At 40.2% G+C, this 19,558-nt stretch overlaps 1 protein-coding gene across 5 annotated transcripts in view; it reads right to left on the minus strand.

Moving 5' to 3' along the window:
• LOC136885366 (zinc finger protein ZFP2) overlaps positions 1-19,558 on the minus strand; it is a 138,131-nt gene that overhangs the window by 82,876 nt on the left and 35,697 nt on the right. For all 5 annotated transcript variants that reach the window (XM_068230376.1, XM_068230375.1, XM_068230374.1 and 2 more), the window contains one exon: positions 9,035-9,164. In XM_068230376.1, coding sequence (XP_068086477.1) covers positions 9,035-9,100 — 66 coding nt within the window. In that variant the 5' untranslated portion in view covers positions 9,101-9,164. The remainder of the gene's footprint in view (positions 1-9,034; positions 9,165-19,558) is intronic.

Below are 19,558 nucleotides of genomic sequence, written 5' to 3' on the forward strand. Positions count from 1 at the left end.
GCTATCCAGAATCACTGATTCTCATATTCCACCAATGAAAAGTTAGTCATGTGGAATTCAAAAGGAGTCTGAAAAAACTCACACCACCTGTAATCTGGAATTCAGGACTGTATTGTGAAGATATGCAGTTCAGCAAACAGCATGTTTGGCAGCCAGTGTCGTGATGTCATCACCCAAGGTACCACGTTCAACTCCCTTGTTGAGACCACGTCCCAAATCCCTCGCTGAAACCACATCTCCAATCCCACATTGAAACCACGTCTTCAATCCCACGTTGACAGGCAGACATGATTATAATAGGCAATCGTCAGGTTTTAACACGTTTTGGGTTGGACATAAAAACACGAGAAAGTTCAACTGACAAGTAATAATTATCGAGTGTCCCATCTGACCTATTTCAGATTTATGAATCAGACAACAAACACAGTATCATGTTAAGTGCACACTAGCAGTAAATTATTAATAATTATTGTTCTGGAAATCACCATTTAAAAAAGCACACATTGAGAATATTTATAAGTGTTTCCACACATAAATCACAGTCTACTTAAATGATGGAGTATTATTATCTCATGAATATTTACAAGTACTGTCACACTGAGATCACTGTCTATTCAAACTGATGAAATGTTATACCTTGCAAATGTTTACTAGTCCTGATTATGGTACAGTAGAATGTGGTACAACATCACGCACTTGTGACAAAAGATCAATACGTTGATAGTTCAAAATTGTAATTAGACGTGTACTTTAAAGCACTAGTATGTGATAGCCTGCTTTAGTAAACGAGAAATTATTTTACAAGAAAATGTCCTTAACTTCCACACGTTTATCAAATGTAAATGTTTTAAGTCATTCTGTCTCGAAGAAAATTATAAGTTTTAAATAGTCAAGTTCACTCAAGTTAAAGCCAATGACAAAAAGGAAAGAAAAGTTAATTTGTAATGTGCTTAAGGACTTCAAGTTGTCGGCGGCCACTATGAAGGGGCAAATCAAAGAAACTTTTCTAAGAAATCATACATTCCAGAGCCCTTAGGCATGGTTCTGTATGTAACATAGACACTGACCTTTACTGAGGAATAAAATGGGCTAACGACAATCGCCAGCACTGTTAAACATTTTAAAAATGGTGAGATACCAAGTCTTTGAGCTAACAACTGAAAAATTTCTTAATCTGACAATGTTCACTGGACTACAATTTCAAGGATAATTGAAGCAGAGTACTGCTTCATAATAACTAAGTTTGACTTTTGACGGGTATATCCACGTTCAACAGCATGCTTACGAGATTGCTGTGAGTTGAGAACTGTCTGACCAGGACAAATGCCTGCCCTTTTATATCGTGCTGCTGTGTTAGCTTTCCTCCCCTTCTGATAAAATTGGATTTCTTTACTGTGGAATAACTTTTAACTCCACGGGCCCATTTAAAAAAATTACACATGTTGACCATATCATGGGCTACAAGATAGTGTTGGTCATTATTTGATATCTCCATGGGATAAGAAGTTAGCAAAAGTATTTCTGTATGTTCTACAGCAATCATGCATAGTTAACGTGATCATGACGTCAGTTTCCAACATGTAAGTTTTAACATAGATAGTTCGCTGTTTGCCCGCCTGAGCTGTGCTGTTGCAGTTCCTCACACATCGGGCCATATCGTTGCAGGTAACTGACATTATAAAATATGATTAAGCCGTTAATGGTTCCTGGTACAGTACTGTTTTCATATGTACAATCATATCAACCAAATCTTAGAGGTTTTTAACGAACATGGAAGGAGAAGGCTTATTACAGTCATATAGCAGGAAGCATGTGACATAGCCCAAACTCAAAGCGACTACAAATAGAACATTTTACTACTACAAGTATATATTGCAGTGTTCTGTGAAGAACTATAAAAATATATGAAAATATTGTCGAATCCATCGTTTTCGGATTCGCTGAGATGAATAGTGATACTCCGGAATTTTTCCAAGTCCAAATTCAGCCCCCTATTGGGTGGGGGCGAGGGGAGAGTGATATATCAAAGTAATAGGACATAGTGTCGAATCCATCCTTTTTGGAGTCGCTGAGATGAATAGTGACACTCTGGAAGTTTTTAAAGTCCAAGTTCAGCCACCTTTGGGTTGGGGGGGCAGGGGGGAGTGGTATATCCAAATAAACGAAAATGGGATCAAATCCATCCTTTTCGGGGTCGCTGAGATGAATATTGACACTCCAGATTACTTTTGACAAACCGCATGGGGGTAAGACACCCCCATGTACCCAATTAGGTGGGGGGGCCAGGGGGGTGACATATAAAATATTTGAAAAAGTGTCGAATCCATACTTTTTGTGGTCGCTGAGATGAATAGTGACACTCTGGAAGTTTTTAAAATCCAAGTTCAGCCCCTTTGGGGTGGGGGGCGAGGGGGGATTGATATAAGAAAATTATCGAAAATAGTGTCGAATCCGTCCTTTTCGGGGTCGCTGATGGGAATAGTTACACTCCGGATTTGTTTCGACAAAACGCTTGGGGGTAGGACACCCCATGTACCCATTGGGGAGGGGTGACGATGGGGTGATATATAAAATATTCGAAAATAGTGTCGAATCCATACTTGTCTTGGTTGCCGAGATGAATAGTGACAATCCGAATATTTTTAAAGTCCAAGTTCAAACCTCCTTGGGGTGGAGGTGGGGGGAGAGTTATATAAATTTAATCGAAAATAGTGTTGAATCCATTGTTTTCGGGGTCGCTGAGATGAATAGTGTCACTCCGGAATGTTTAATGTCCATGTTCTGCCCTCTTCGGGGTGGGGGGCGAGGGGGAATTGATACATCAAAATAACCGAAAATAGTGTCGGATCCTTACTTTTTGTGGTTGCTGAGATGAATAGTGACACTCCGGATTTTTTTGAAGTCCAAGTTCAGCCCCCCTCTGGGGTGCTGGGCGAGGAGGGAGTGATATATCCAAATGACCGAAAATAGTGTCAAATCCATACTTATTGGGGTCGCTGAGATGAGTAGTGACACTTCGCATTTCTTCTGACAAACCACGTGGGGGTGGGATACTCCATGTATCCATTGGGGCGGGGGGCAAGGCGTGACATACACAATATTCGAAAATAGTGTCAAATCCACACTATTCGTGATCCCAGTTCAGCCCCCTTTTGGCTGGGGGCAGGGGGAGTGATATATAAAATGAATAGAAAATTATGTCGAATACACAGTTTTCGGGGTCGCCAAGGTGAATTTTGGCTCTCCTGATTTTTAGTATCAGGAGAAAAACCGCATGGGTTTAAGGCACACCAGGAACTGTTAGGGGTGGAGGCGAGAGGGCGAGATATAAATATCATCAAAATAGTGTGGAATCCACACGTTTATGGGTCGCAGAGATTAACAGTGACATTCCAGAATCATTTAATTGCCACGTTTAGCCCCCTTCAGGGTGGTGGCGATGGGGGAGTAATATAAAAATAATCGAAAATAGTGTCGAATCCATAGTTTTCGGGATCGCTGAGGTGAATAGCGTCACTCCGAATTTTCAGTATCATGAGACAATTCACGTGGGGGTTAGACACCCCAGCTACCCTTAGGGGTAGAGGACGAGGGGGTGAGATATAAAAATCATCGAATGTAGTGTCGAGTTCATACTTTTCGCGGTCGCTGAGATGAATAGTGACACTCCGGAAATTTTTAATGTGCAATTTTAGCCTCCTTCGGGGTGGGGGAACGATGGGGGAATGATATACAAAAATAATCAAAAATTGTGTCGAATCCATACATTTCGGGGTGGCTGAGATGAATAGTGAGACTCCGGATTTTTATAAGTCCAAGTTCAGCCCCCTTTGGGGTAGGGGCAAGGGAGGAGTGGTATATAAAAATAGTCGAAAATAGTGTCGAATCCACAGTTTTCGGGGTCACAGAGATGAATAGCAGCACTCCGGATTTTTAGTGTAATGAGACAAACCACATGGGGTTAAGACATCCCTTGTACAATTTATGGACAGTGGGGCGAGGGGGGTGAGATATAAAAATCTTCGAAAGTAGTGTTAAATCCATACTTTTCAGTGTCACTGATATGAATAGCGACAATCCGGATTTTTCGTATCATGAGACAAATCACATAGGGGTAAGACACCACAGGCATCCTTACGGGTAGGGGTGGAGAGGGGGTGAGATATATAAATCATCGAAAGTATTGACAAATCCATACTTTTTGGGGTTGCTGATATGAACATTGACAATCCAGAATTTTATAAACCAAGTTCAGCCCCTTCGGGTGGGGGGGACGAGGGAGGAGAGCTATACAAAAATAACCAAAAATAGTGTCCAATCCATAGTTTTCGTGGTCGCTCAGATGATTAGTGGCACTCCGGACTTTTTTAAGTCCAAATTCAGGCCCCTTTATGGTGGGGGTGAGGGGATTTGAGATATAAATATTAATTGAAAATAGTATCGAATCAATAGTTCTTGGAGTCGGTGAGGTGAACTGTGGCACTCCGGACTTTTTACTGGTCAATGTTTATCCCCCTATATGGTGGGAATTATGGGGGAGTGAGACCTAAACATCATCAAAAATAGTGTCGAATCCATAGGTTTTGGTGTCACTGAGGTGAATAGTGACACTGCGAATTTTTTAAAGTCCAAGTTCATCCCCTTCGAGGTGGCAAAGAGGGGAGAGTGATATACAAAGTAATCTAAAATAGTGTCGAACCGGTAGTTTTCGTGGACACTGAGATAATCTGTCTCACTCCGAATATTTTATAAGTCCAAACTCAGTCCCCTTTGGGGTTTGGGGCGCAGGGGAAGTGTTAAGTAAAAATAAAACTAAAATAGTTTCAAATCCATAATTTCGGGGTCCCTGAGATGAATAATGACACCCCAGATTTTTTTCTAAATCATATTTCATACCCCCTTTAGCATAGGGGGAGAACGGGTAAAACAGAAATTTTCAAAAATGTCCGACATAATGGATGTAGCCTCTGTATGTTCCAGCGTAGCTTTCAACCAAACTTGATACAAGTATGACTTACTATATGAAGAAAGTACTGTTTAGGATAAGACACCCCTGGAACCTCTAGAGTAGGGTACGTAACTCAAATCAAACAATAATAGGTTTTGGGACTACTGGAGCGATTCACCCCAAACCTGGTACACTTATGACTTACTATCAGGAGATAAACTGCATGGGGCTATGTCAAATTAGCACCCCTAGGTGTAGGTGTTGGGGAGGGTGAGATATAAAAATAATGGAAAATAATGTCACATCTAAGGTTTCAGGGGTCGCTGAAATGACCTGGTTGTTGTCTAGGTCCAAGTTGATCCCCAATTGCCAGGCGGGTGAGAAGGAGTCAAGAACAGATAATATCCAAGTGACTGAGGTTAAGGATGTTTGTTTGTATGTTCCAGAATAACTGTCAGCGGAACTTGGTACAAATATTACCTACTACCTGAAAAAATACTGTGGGGGAAAGACATCCCTAGAAACCTTAATAAGGGGGACGAAATGTAATTATGACTAAAAATGACCGATATTAGTGTTGAATACATACGTTTCGGGACTACGGGAGCGATTTCAAACAAACTTTGTCACTTACGACTTATTACCAGGAGACAAATTGCGTGGAGATATGACAACCCTAACACACCTACAAGGGGGTGAGATGTAGAAACCAGAAATATTATCCAATCCATTCTTTTCGGGGTTGCTGAGATGAAAAGTATGGCTTCAATTATTTTAGAAGTCCGATTTCTGCCTCCTTTTGCATAGCGGTGAGAAAAAGTGAAAAACAAAATTTCAAAAATGACCGAGATAATGGATGTATATGTGTGTACATTGGACCTACTGTTTGGAAAAAATATACCTTAGGCGTAAGAGCCTCCTAGTCCCTAAAGTAGGGGTGAAATGTAAAAATTAACTGAAAACGACCGATACTTGAGTCTAATCCATAGTTTCCGGGGCCGCTGAGATGAAGTGTGACACTCTGGCAAACTGTACATGATGTGTAGACAAGTACAACATGGTTCAACCCGGAAATTAAATTAAATAACTCTGGATGCCGTTTAACATAAAGTTCAGTCCTAATCGGCAGGTGGGTGAGAACTGCCCAAAGAATAGAAAATGTCCAAAGGGACAGAGTTTAAGGACATATGTGTGTATGTTCTAGCATACCTCTCAAGAATAGAATAGAATAGAATAGAATAGAATAGAATACTCCCGTCTCCCAGTTCCGGATCGCCTGAAAGTGGTGGCATACCTCTCAATCAAACTTGGTGTACACATGACTTAATATATTGAAAACATTACTGTGGGGGTCGGATACACCTAGCCCCCGCTGGTGTTGGGAAGTGAGAGGGGCTGACATGCAAAAATAAGGAAAATAACCAATATCAATGTCAAAATCCATTGTTTATATGTCGCTAATAAAAACTGTGACGCTCTGGATACCGTTTAAGTCCACGTTCAGCCTCCATTGAGGCAGGAGCTGAGAAGGGCTTAAAAGTAAATAGTATAAAATGACCGAGATTAGTGTTTAGTTGATAATTAAATAATCTAAAGCTTGAAATCAGATACATCTAAATAGCTCTAAAACTACATAATAGGTCATAAAATCAACAAATCAAAAAGAATTCTATAAGCATTCACTTTACACTTAACTAACTGGTAATACAAATATTAAAGGTAAACATTCAAAAACTATCTGCGCAATGCCGGGTACTACAGCTAGTTTATTAATAAAAGTGAATTACAGTTCAAAATTCCAGAATATACTGACCTAATCTAATCAGTATAGAAGAAAGAGAAGAGTAGCTGAACTAAGGAAAGGATGAAAAAAATAAACAAAATGGAGAGGGAAATAATGACAAAAAGGAAAGAAAAAAGTTTTTAATGTGCCTAAAGACCTCAAAGTGTCAGCTCCCACTATGAAGGGGCAAATCAAAGAAACTTTTCTCAGAAATCATATATTCCAGTGCTCTTAGGCATGGTTCTGTAGGTAACATAGACACTGACCTCTATTGAGGAATAAAATGGGCTAACCACAATTTTTCCCTTCTAAATGAATTCAATGTCTGAGCAAAATACTTATTTAGAGAGGAATCACATTAAGATTTTCACTCTTGTATGCCATAGGCAAATCTGCTCTTTCCTTAACAGACATATCTTCCAGTAGATTGTGGATGTGAGGGTAACGCAGAGTAATCAGACCTCCGTTGACATTTGTATAGCAGACTGGTGTATCCAGTCTCAAAAACACTGACGAAAGATGTGTGATTCAAATTCTTCTACACTAATTAAGGCAGGAGTAATAATTTCTAACATGTGTTAATGGTGGTAGTGTTGGAGGATATTACAGTTTTAAGAAAGTACAATGGGCAAACCATCCTCTATTATAATCGGAGGGGAAAAATAGAAGAGGTGTGACCCCTAAACCAACTAAATTCGATACTGACAGTAAAAAATACAGACTAATCCAACCCCAACCTTAACACAAAACTGTTTCCAATAATGGCACAAATTTCTTTAACATAATTTTGAGATCTGTAAGTTTGATGCAGTAGCATTATCAGAAATATCAAAACAAGAGTTCTTGTTCACGAGTGTGTTCATATGTCAGGTTCAAATTTCACACAGAACATAACAAGAATTATCAAAGGTAGAGATCTTGAAAAGCAAAATGATCAGGTCTAGGATATGTTCAGACATATTTCCATTCTGCAGTGCCTGTAACTTAGAACGAAACAAGCACACGTTTATACTGAGAATAGTGTGCCTTAACGGCAGAAGTTTGGCTTTAAGCAAACTTTGGGCAATAACACATCTATAAATTAGAAGGACACAAGTTTTGTGATAGATTATTACTGCCAAGTCACAGTTATTCATTCAACATTTCTCTTCCAACTTTCAAGGTTTCCAAAGACTCTGAGGTGCCAGAATGATGTGCAGGAATTCACTTTCATGCTAGTACAACTACGGGCATGTGCTGGGAAAATACAACTCCTTCACATACCTTTAGACCGAACCCCAATCTCACTCACCAACAAGAATTTGGCACGTCATCACTTTACACCCCGAGCTATCAGATGAAGAGCCACTGAACTGAAATCCACACTCAGAAGATAGCAGTGGACTGTGATTACAGTAGCAACAGACAAAGCAAGAAAGATAATGAAAATATCTTGCTTCTCGTTCAAAATATTCCACTCCATCTCCACCTTCATCACGGTGTTTTCTTTAGACGAGCTATACTCACACCAAAATGCCAAGGCTGAATTTACTACGTGCTCACCCAACATCAGTGACATTGTACAGAAGTTTAAAAGATGCAAATTTTACCTGGAATTTCTTTAGCAGGAAAAACATGTTCATCATGAGAGCCAGGGGGACCTTCTGGCCATAACCTAAATCAATCTACCACCCACCATTCTCCATCACTTCAGCAACTACTAGCACTGCAATTGGCTGACATATGATGGGAGATGATGTCAATCCCACAAAGATTCTCATTAACCATGCAGAATAAATACATAACCACACACCCTCCAGAAATCCATTTCAATAACCAACAGAGGTAAACAATTAACAACCAACAGTCAGTCCATGGTTGCTTATCACGTGAAATGCCCTGAAGCCTCGATGTTGAGACACTGCCTATCACTAATATCTCACTAGCTGGACCTAACCAAGGCTCCTTCACTATCAACCCCACAACATTAATTCAGGTTTTTGCCACTATCAAACAAATAATGCACTGCCATCCAGTAGCAAATGCTAGAGGACAATTGTCCACTCGGCGACCCTAATCTGAGAGCTTATGCTACAACTACTACTGTTTATAGTTCCTAAGAGTAGGCAGCTTTTGTAGCACACTATCACATATCCCAGGCAAAGAAACAAAACAGAGACATACCATGCCAAATGCCAATGCAGCAAATGAAGACTGCTGGTGTTAAAGATTGGATAAGCACATATTAAATTTTACCCCAGCCAAACTTATTCAGGTAAGGGTTAAATTCTGATCTCTGTAAAGTTATCTGGAATGGGACTTACAAGCGATGCATCTGTTGTTCCTTCAAGCCAGGCTGGTTCCTCTTTGGTGTTTACTTCCAGGTCCATTTCACACTGTAACTGAAGTAGTTAGAAGGTACTGGGGTTGTTGATTACTTCCAATAATCTTACACTGAAACACAGACAGAAAAATATATTACCTTACTACTGTCATGCAACTTAGGTCATTTGTCAACATACTAAGCAAAACCTTGTAATTTTACATGACTGTCCATATTATGATCACACTAAAAAGACCCAAAATGTTACGATTGTTGATATCGTGATCGTACCTATAGGACTTCAAGTTTTCTATGACTGATGCTATGATCATAGCTAAAGTCTCCAGTCTTATATGACTTCTAATACAGTGATCACTTCCATAGTATATCTGATTTAACATATCCGTCAATATTGAGATCATAGCCCCTTAGTTTTACATTACAACTTACCATATTAATAGCAATAAAGCATACAGTTTTATATGGAACTAATATCACAACAAGATGACTTTTTTCTGAAAATCCTACATACATTGATTGTGATCGAAATTCACAAAATTTCTTGATAATTCAGTGACTAATTCATTTGCATATCACTCTGATCACCTGGGTCCATATCTTGGAATCTTCTTACCTTTTTCATCCTCTGCACTGCGCTTTAGTGCCTTGAGATTTGTTCTATCAAAATTTTCCTTCTTAGGATCAAATTCATTGAAACCATTCTCCTCTCATCAAGCTGATTCACTATCTCTTTATTTGAGACATGTTTTATTCATCTGATCTTTAACAACTTCCGATAACACGGCACTTCAAAGGCTCCCACTCTGTTTTTCTCGGTACCATGCTTCACATCCATGCAGTGCCATACTCCACACTCAGCCAAACATAATTTTTCAGATTTTCAGTCTGTTGAATCTAAAGAACATGATAGATATTGAGGAGGCATATGACCGTGTACCATGGCAAGTGGTTTTCGATGCATTGATAAAAAAGAAGGTAGGGAGAGGAGAACTATTTATAAAAGCCAAAAACAAAAAAGGGAATTAATATGAAGACTACTATAGGAAAAACAGAATGGTTAAAAGTAGAAAGAAGACTTCAAAAAGGATGTGTATTATCCCAGCTATACTTCATTACAGTCATGGATGAAATCCACAATGGTATACAACAAGAAATGGGAACGAAGGATGAAGACAACACATACACCCAGCCCCCGTGCTGTAGGAATGAACCAATTAAGGTTAAAATCCCCGACCCAGCCGAGAATCGAACCCGGGACCCTCTGAACCAAAGGCCAGTACACTGACCATTCAGCCAACGAGCTGGACATAAGGGGAGAAGATTAAATGGAAGTACAAGTTACTGTATGGAATTGTAGATATAGGAATGTGGAATTAAATTAAGCGTGGACAAGTTTACGCTAATACTGGTGACGAGAGGTAATAGAGAAGAAAGTGGGAATATTGACGTAAATGGAAGACCATTAGATGTTGTGGAAACCTTTAGGTATTTGTGGAGAAAAATTGCAGAAGATGGAGAGATAAATTAAGAAACTGTAAAGAGGATTGAACAAGTCAATGGATTATACCAACGTGTGAGATGTATAGTCTAGAATTGGGACATCCCACAGGAATGCAAGAAAATTTTGCATTCTATGCATTACACACCAATTTTGACATATGCAGCAAGAACATGGACAACAAAAAATCATGATGAAAGCAGAATCAAAGAGGCCAAGATGAAATTGCTTGAACAAATAACAGGGAAGACATGAAGGGATAAAATCAGAAGGAGAGAAATCAGGGGAAGAATTGGAATCCCTAAAAACTGCAAGACAAGGTAGAGACCAGTAAGTTGAAATGCTATGGACACATGATGAGAATAGAAGAAGATAGTGTTAAAAAGTGAGTATTTACAGACAAAATAATTTGAGAAAGGAATGCCCAGAAGGAAGGGGATGGATATGGTGAAGGAGATAGACAAAATTGAGGAGGTCCTTGAATTACAACTATAGCCAGAAGACTGGAAATGGAAAATGAAGAAAAAGAATCTGTTGAACTGAAGACAAAAATTTATAAAACACTGCTATCAGCTCATTTCAATGAATCATTATTTGTCCATGCATGTCATGTCTTACGACACAATCAAGGGGTGCTTACCAGTGCGTCCCTTGAAAGGGGTTTGTGTCAAACAATTGGTTTAAATATTTAGCAGTTTTTATTTTCCCCAGGTGGTAAGAAAATTGTCTGTGTTGAATACCTCAAGTGATGCTTCACGAAATTCATTTCACCCAATAGTAATGTTTGTTAGTCAATGATATTTTACTGTAAAGGAAAACACACTGCACTAACAATGAATACCGGTACTACAATATTTACCACATGTAATACAAGCTTCGTTCCTGTGGCCAATTGCATAAATTCTTATTCATTGCCAGGAAACAGACCACATATCTATTGCGGAAACTATGATCAATTGAATTATGTATATTCCAATGTAGGGGACACTACTAAAGAGTGCCATGTTTACTTGTTCTAGCCATCACTGGTTATTCTATTAATATATTATTGGTTTCACTTGCAAGTAACTACCTTGTACATTTCCAGAGACTGAATTTAGTCTTGAAGATTTTTCTTTCCTTCTTGGTAGTGGTTTAATGTTGCACTAACATATCAAAGGGAAAGTGCTAGGATTAGTAAGACAGGAACATTAATTAAGGTTAATTAATGAAAAAATGGGGAAACAATAGAAACTATTTTCAGGGCGGCCCATCGTTGAATCATTATTTGTCCATGCAAACTCACTGCCACTCACCCATGAAGAACCAATAATTATCAGGAAATATGTTATGAAAGAGAGGCAACCTACTGATAAATATGACATGAGGACTAAGTATTATCCGCACACTTTATCTTGACGCATTTTGTACGGGGTGAGGAGTAAGGAGGGAGCTGTCCCGGTTTTGATAGTGCTGCCTGGTGCTGCCAACTGAATGGATATGAAATCTGAATTGAATCGAGAATATGATCGATCGATATGAAATTTCTAAACCGTTATCATCTTAAGCCAACAACTATGTCACATACACATTATATAACATTATGAAACATTTCTCGATGCGAATCTAGTTCCTAGCATGAATTCTATACTTTGGCTTTGTTGTGTAAACAACAACAGTACTAGTACGTAAAGTGTACGCCAGATGTCGCACAACGATGCTTAAGCGATTCATAGTTTGTGTTTCAAAGGTTGCCAGTACAAATCTCGAAGATCGCCGAGGTCGACCGATTCAGCACCAAGATAAAGTGTGCGGATAATACTGAATATAGCTGTGTTGTGGAGTAATGATGTGATACCAGTGGCAAATATAGAATATATTTTTGGGGGGGGCCAAGACTGATGCAAGGTTAGGTTAAGTAATTTTAAGAGGTCAGACGATTTCAAACACTTTAGAAAGGAAAAAGGAAACATTGATTTGGGCTGATACATACATACATACATACATACATACATACATACATACAGTACACCAATGGTTACAAAAGGAAGTCAAGGTTTCTTGGTACACTTGCAAACTTATCAAGAACTTCTTCGTCACCAACTATAATGTCTCTGTGGATAGAGAGTAAAGCAAGCCTACTTTCAGATGTGCTGTTCCGTAAGTAAGTCGTAAGTCTCCTCAGGCTAGAGAAAGTTCTTGCTATGGTTGCGATAGAAACAGGAAGAACTGCGAGTAATTTGAGTAGGGTATAAATGTTGGGGAAGAAAGTCTTGTCACATCTTTCTAGAGAACTTACAACCATTTTTGGAAGATATGGAGGATTTTCCTGACTCCAATTTTCTTTCCACAACATAAACTCACTTTGCACAATCTCTTTATGTGACAGATCTTCTTCGTAGAAACTAAATGCAGCCTCCAGTGAACCGAAATCTGTTACAATACACAATTGTGGAAGGATGTTTTGTAAGGATGCAACTATTTCCTTGTGAGATTCAAAGCGTTCTTTTAGTGAGTTACAAAAATCGTCCAGGTACGGCACATAAACAGCTACTCAATAGTATTCTTCTTCTGTGGTGTAACGGATGTTTCTACATGCTGTTTGAAGGCAGCAAATTCTTGGAATCTCTTCTTTGATGTCAAGTTTGGCAGTGAATGACTTTGCATGATTATACAAGGCGTTAAATGAGTCATCAGCATTTGCCCTCTCCTTCGATAGAAGGTGGAAGACAGTCATGACGTTATTCAAGGCCTGTGGAAGATCTATATTGTTGTTTTGAAACTGCTCAGATAAGTTATGCATGGTTGATAACATCCAGCTCAAAACAAAAAGATTAATAAGAAATGCAAATTGACTAATAGCACTACTTAGAGTGTGAGCCTTAGATGCTGAATCACTTCATTCCTCTTCTATATTGCAAAGGGAGAGATAGGCTCCGAAAAGTCTTTAAATAAAATTACTGAGTTGTCCCTTTCTACCCATCGGGTTTCGCACATTGAAATAAATTTGTTTCTTTTGTTCTGGACAAAATTCAGAAATCATTGATTTCAATATTTCGTTTCTTTTGGCTGATAGAATAATAAAAATGTTATTTGTTTTACGTCCCACTAACTACTCTTTTATGGTTTTCGGAGACGCCGAGGTGCCGGAACTTAGTCCCGCAGGAGTTCTTTTACGTGCCAGTAAATCTACCGACACGAGGCTGACGTATACAGTTTCTTATAGAGGGTACTTTTTTCTCATCTGATAAACATAAATTTAGAGTGCGTGAAGAACAATGTGTATACAGGGCCAACGGTAGCTTTTTTTCTGATGGAAGCTTGTACTCCTCTGAATTGCCCGCTCATCGTGGCAGCACCATCGTATCCTAGGCCTCTCATTTTGTTTAGGTTGACAAGGTCTCCAATATTGTGTTGGCCAAACTTGCTCCAGTGACGTCATAAACGGGGACGAATGTCATAAAAATCTTCTCTGATTTTGAAAGTTTGTTCCTCTACATAACGTACACAGAGAGAAAACTGTTTGATTTGGCTGATGTCAGTGGTTTCATGTGCTAAAATCGAATAAAAACAGACTTTCTGATATTTTCTACAATTTTTGATTGCATTAAGTGACCGAATGTGTCAATAAGTTCGTTTTGAATGAAAGAACTTGTGTACATCGTCTTCCCACCACTGGTAGTTAATTGGTCTTTAAGAATATTATCTCCACATTTGGCTCGGTATCTCAACAACGATCGAAAATTCCCATCATTTTGGTCCGGTTCTTCAAGGCTTATACATTATTTCGGGGGTGGGGGGCCCAGGCCCCCTGGTCCCCCCCCCCCTTATATACGCCCCTGTGTGATACAGAACAATCTCCATAACAACACTTATGTACCAAGAATTCTACGTATTCACATAATATTACAGATATCGTAAACATAACAACTCTCAAGATTTCGAACCCTACTACCATTTTTCACAGCCGAGTATAAAGAAAAACTTAACATTCCTAACATCACTTTTAAATGGCACACAGAGGTAAATAACACATTAACACATTAATTAAAATTTTACATATATATCTTGTAATTTCTTTCTGAAACTACCATCCGCATTTCTTCACCTGCGTAGCTCTTCAAAAAAATCCCTCATTCCTCTAAATTTAGAAATACGGTAGGCCCACATTGTTACAACACACAACTTGCCGGCACCTGTAAGGCAGAGGCTAGGAGTTCTCAAAAAGAAAGCTAGTTATACAGGTATTCATTTTAATGCTTAAGTAAAAGTAAAATTTAAGAAAATAAAAAATATTAAATAAAAAATGTAGGGTAGAATGCTGAAGCAGAAAAAATTGTATTAACTTATTACGATTCTCAATTGAGATCTGTAAGTTTGGCAAAAGTAAATTATTGAAACTTGAACATTACCGACAATATGTTAGAGGTTGTGAACACACTGTAAAATTATAGCAATCACAATTCCTCAATAAAGGAAATCTGTAACACAATTAACGGGATAAGATGTACAACTGGCTAACACGCGTCTTATTTAACAACATACCTCACACTTCGAAACAAAACTGGACATTACAATGTACCGTACCTAGTTTAATCACTTAAATCAAACGCCTGAAGAACAAATTTAATTTCTATCATGAGTACAATAGGCTGAATGTAGAAAAGGATGTATTACCGCTGATAACTCCGAAGTTTACGACACTAATTAAAAAGAGCACTGGGTGTAACGTCCCGCTATGTCTGGCCCACAAAGGATCTATAATAGAAAATTAATCTCCGGGTATAAACAGACGGGAATACACAAATTCGATATTAGTTGCTTCAGGAGAGAAAAATAATACGACAGCTGGTCCATAAGTCGTAATGTATGTGGACATCCATGGAGGGGGTTACCAACCGCCTGAATTTCAAGATTCAATTCTTCGTACAACAGAAATAAAATCGTAGAAATTATTATTATTACCGGTATTATTATTATTATTATTATTATTATTATTATTATTATTATTATTATTATTATCCTCATCATTGGGAATGTGAATACCTCAGTGGCTTAGGTGCAGGCTTCCCACCTGGAAAGCTGAGGATCGAATCCCTGTCGATATTGGGTTGGGATTTTCATCTCGAAAATCTCGCCGCATCCGGCCCTGAACACCCGGCCTTCGTGGCTCCTGCGACCTCAATTAAAGCCGGGTTAAGCTGAATAAATTACCTATTGCCGGTATGTTCAACCTTGTTTCCTGGCAATCAATCAATCAATCAATCAATCCTGATCTGCATTTAGGGTAGTCGCCTAGGTGGCAGATTCCCTATCTGTTGTTTCCTAGCCTTTTCTTAAATTATTTCAAAGACATTAGACATTTATTGAACATCTTCCCAAGTTAGTTATTACAATCCATAACTCCCCTTCCAATAAACGAATATTTAACCCAGTTTGTCCTGTGAATTCCAAATTTATCTACATGTTGGGATCATTCCTACTTTTAAAGAAACCACTCAAACTTAATCGTCCACTAATGTAATTCCACGCCATCTCTCCGCTGACAGCTCGGAACGTTGCTTACGCTATTACTCGGAACTTGCCACTTATAGCTAGCTCCTTACCGGCCTTGACAATCAGGTCTACGCACTATAATCGGAGTAGTTACACAGCTCGACACGTGGCGCTGGCGGCCGACCTATGTGCGGTAGAAATGCATACTTCCTTATGGAAAATATATTGACTTTGATTGCCGATTTATCGTAATTTAGAGTTATGGAGAATGTTACATAGATTAATACTGTTAAAATTATTAATCCTAAAGGCTACTTTCATTGATGTGTGCCAAAACAACGTCGTGAAATGAAACTGCGGAGGATGGAGTAGTCCAACTGACGTTCCTTAATTGTGAGATATAATAGTAATCGTTTTTATTATCATGGCATTTAGATACATAGCAGAACTTAACACAACGCTTTTGTCTTCTGATGTTAATATTGAGATTAAGAGCCATTGTTCAATTAGAGTTTTAAAATTCTTCAAGCACTGCTCTCAGGAAGGGGGCTGGACAAAACATAAAAGTCTTACTTTTTCCATATTCGTTGTATGCATAACATAAATATTTTGACTCAAACATGTTTAAATTTTTATTTCAATATATATAGTTTCAGATTACATTTCATTCATACCTTTCACTAGAATATTAAATACTGGGCAAATTGTTCGTGCTAAATTCAGACAATAATTTTTACTTGAAATGCAATAGGGTGGAACAAGTTGGCCGCGTGGCGTGCAGCTGTGAGCTTGAATCAGGTAGCTAGTGGGTTCGAACCCCACTGTCGGCAGCTCTGGAGATGGTTTTCCGTGGTTTCCCATTTTCATATTAGGCTGTATCTTAATTAAGGCCACGACCGATTCCTTCCCACTGCTAACCCTTTCCTATTCCACCGGCGTCATAAGACCTATCCGTGTCAGTGCGACGTAAAAGAAATAGCGAAAAAGGAAGAAGGATTTTAAATAAGAATTCAGTGAGAGAAAATTATTTTGAGTAAATAAATTGTAAACTCTTCTCTGCTCGATGATGATGATGATGCTTGTTGTCTAAAGGGGCCTAACATCTAGGTCATCGGCCCCATTGCTCAGGTAATAACACTTCATACGTTGGCCTTACCGTCATAGCAGTAGTGATTCTTGTCAATGTTTAAATGTTAAAGTTCAGATTATCTTGGATAAAAATGCGTTGTGTTGCTGTCATATGGCAAATACGACACCGCCCAAAGGATTATTCTATGAAAGAAAATGCATGGGTAAAAATACCGGATTAGCGTGATTAGCTGCCACTCCCGGAGGCTCGTGTTCGATTCCTGGCCCTGCCACGGAATTTCAAAAGTGGTACGAAGGCTGGAACGGGGTCGACTCAGTCTTGGGAGGTCAACTGTGTAGAGGGGGGTATCGATTCCCACCTCAGACATCCTCGAAGTGGTTTTCCATCGTTTCCCACTTCTCCTCCAAGCAAATGCCGGGATGGTAACTAACTTAAGACCACGGCTGCTTCCATCCCTCATCCTTGTCTATGCCTTCCAATCTTCCCATCCCAACTCAAGGCCCCTATTCAGCATAGAAATTGCGGCCGCCTGGGCGAGGTACTGGTCATCCTTCCCAATTGTATCCCTGACCCGCAGTCTCAAGCTCCAGGACACTACCCTTGAGGTAGTAGAGGTGGGATCCTTCACTGAGTCCCAGAGAAAAGCCAACGCTGGAGGGGTAAACAGAGTAAGAAAGAATGAATGAAAGAAAGAAAATAATGAATTCCTACTTGTTTAGCCAACGTAAAACCTTCTTCGTGGGCTAGAGCTCGATGTGGCAGTGCATTCAGTAGACGTTTTTTGAAGATATATAGATGCCAAGTCCTTTTCTGTACTTCGCAACCTTCATGTGCACGCCTTTACCGCGTAATGCAATTGTCTCAATTGTCTTCTTATGAGGTTCACACTCTTTCAACTGTCACTTGGCTTCTTCTACAGCCTTAACAGTTCTTGCTATGGCACTAGCACCACCCAGCAATGACCCTAAAGCTGCTAGTCCATCAAACAGCGCAGGAATAATTCGTGCACGTTTACAAAACATTGCTCTGCACTTTGGAGAACTTCGCGCTCTTGCTGCGCGTAGTGCCTTAGTAATGGCTACTCACGAATTATATTCCCATCGAGTAGCTTTTCATGGAGCCCTTACAACTTCTTCCCATCCAACTGTTTTAGTTTTCTTCTTCGTAACGTTTGCATATCGTTGTCTCACCTTTCTGTACACGACTTTACTCGTCAAGAGCGAATTATCAACTGACAGTTTCTTGTTGATTCATTTGATATACACTGACTGACAGAGCAAATGCAACACCAAGAAGGAGTGGTTCGAAAGGGATGAAAGTTGGGGGAAAAACAGAGACGGCACGGACGAATAATTGATGTTTATTTCAAACCGATATGCAGGTTACACAATGCGCACGGCATCGACTCAGTAGGATGTAGGACCACCGCGAGCGGCGATGCACGCAGAAACACGTCGAGGTACAGAGTCAATAAGAGTGCGGATGGTGTCCTGAGGGATGGTTCTCCATTCTCTGTCAATCATTTGCCACAGTTGGTCGTCCGTACGAGGCTGGGGCAGAGTTTGCAAACGGCGTCCAATGAGATCCCACACGTGTTCGATTGGTGAGAGATCCGGAGAGTACGCTGGCCACGGAAGCATCTGTACACTTCGTAGAGCCTGTTGGGAGATGCGAGCAGTGTGTGGGCGGGCATTATCCTGCTGAAACAGAGCATTGGGCAGCCCCTGAAGGTACGGGAGTGCCACCGGCCGCAGCACATGCTGCACGTAGCGGTGGGCATTTAACGTGCCTTGAATACGCACTAGAGGTGACGTGGAATCATACGCAATAGCGCTCCAAACCATGATGCCGCGTTGTCTAGCGGTAGGGCGCTCCACAGTTACTGCCGGATTTTACCTTTCTCCACGCCGACGCCACACTCGTCTGCGGTGACTATCACTGACAGAACAGAAGCGTGACTCATCGGAGAACACGACGTTCCGCCATTCCCTCATCCAAGTCGCTCTAGCCCGGCATCATGCCAGGCGTGCACGTCTATGCTGTGGAGTCAACGGTAGTCATCTGAGCGGACGCCGGGAGTGCAGGCCTCCTTCAACCAATCGACGGGAAATTGTTCTGGTCGATATTGGAACAGCCAGGGTTTCTTGCAAATGCTGAAGAATGGCGGTTGACGTGGCGTGCGGGGCTGCCACCGCTTGGCGGCGGATGCGCCGATCCTCGCGTGCTGACGTCACTCGGGCTACGCCTGGACCCCTCGCACGTGCCACATGTCCCTGCGCCAAGCATCTTCGCCACAGGCGCTGCTCCGTGGACACATCCCTATGGGTATCGGCTGCGATTTGACGAAGCGACCAACCTGCCCTTCTCAGCCCGATCACCATACCCCTCGTAAAGTCGTCTGTCTGCTGGAAATGCCTCCGTTGACGGCGGCCTGGCATTCT

Source organism: Anabrus simplex, chromosome 14 (genome assembly GCF_040414725.1).
Source record: "Anabrus simplex isolate iqAnaSimp1 chromosome 14, ASM4041472v1, whole genome shotgun sequence".
Classification (NCBI taxonomy): Eukaryota; Metazoa; Arthropoda; class Insecta; order Orthoptera; family Tettigoniidae; genus Anabrus; species Anabrus simplex.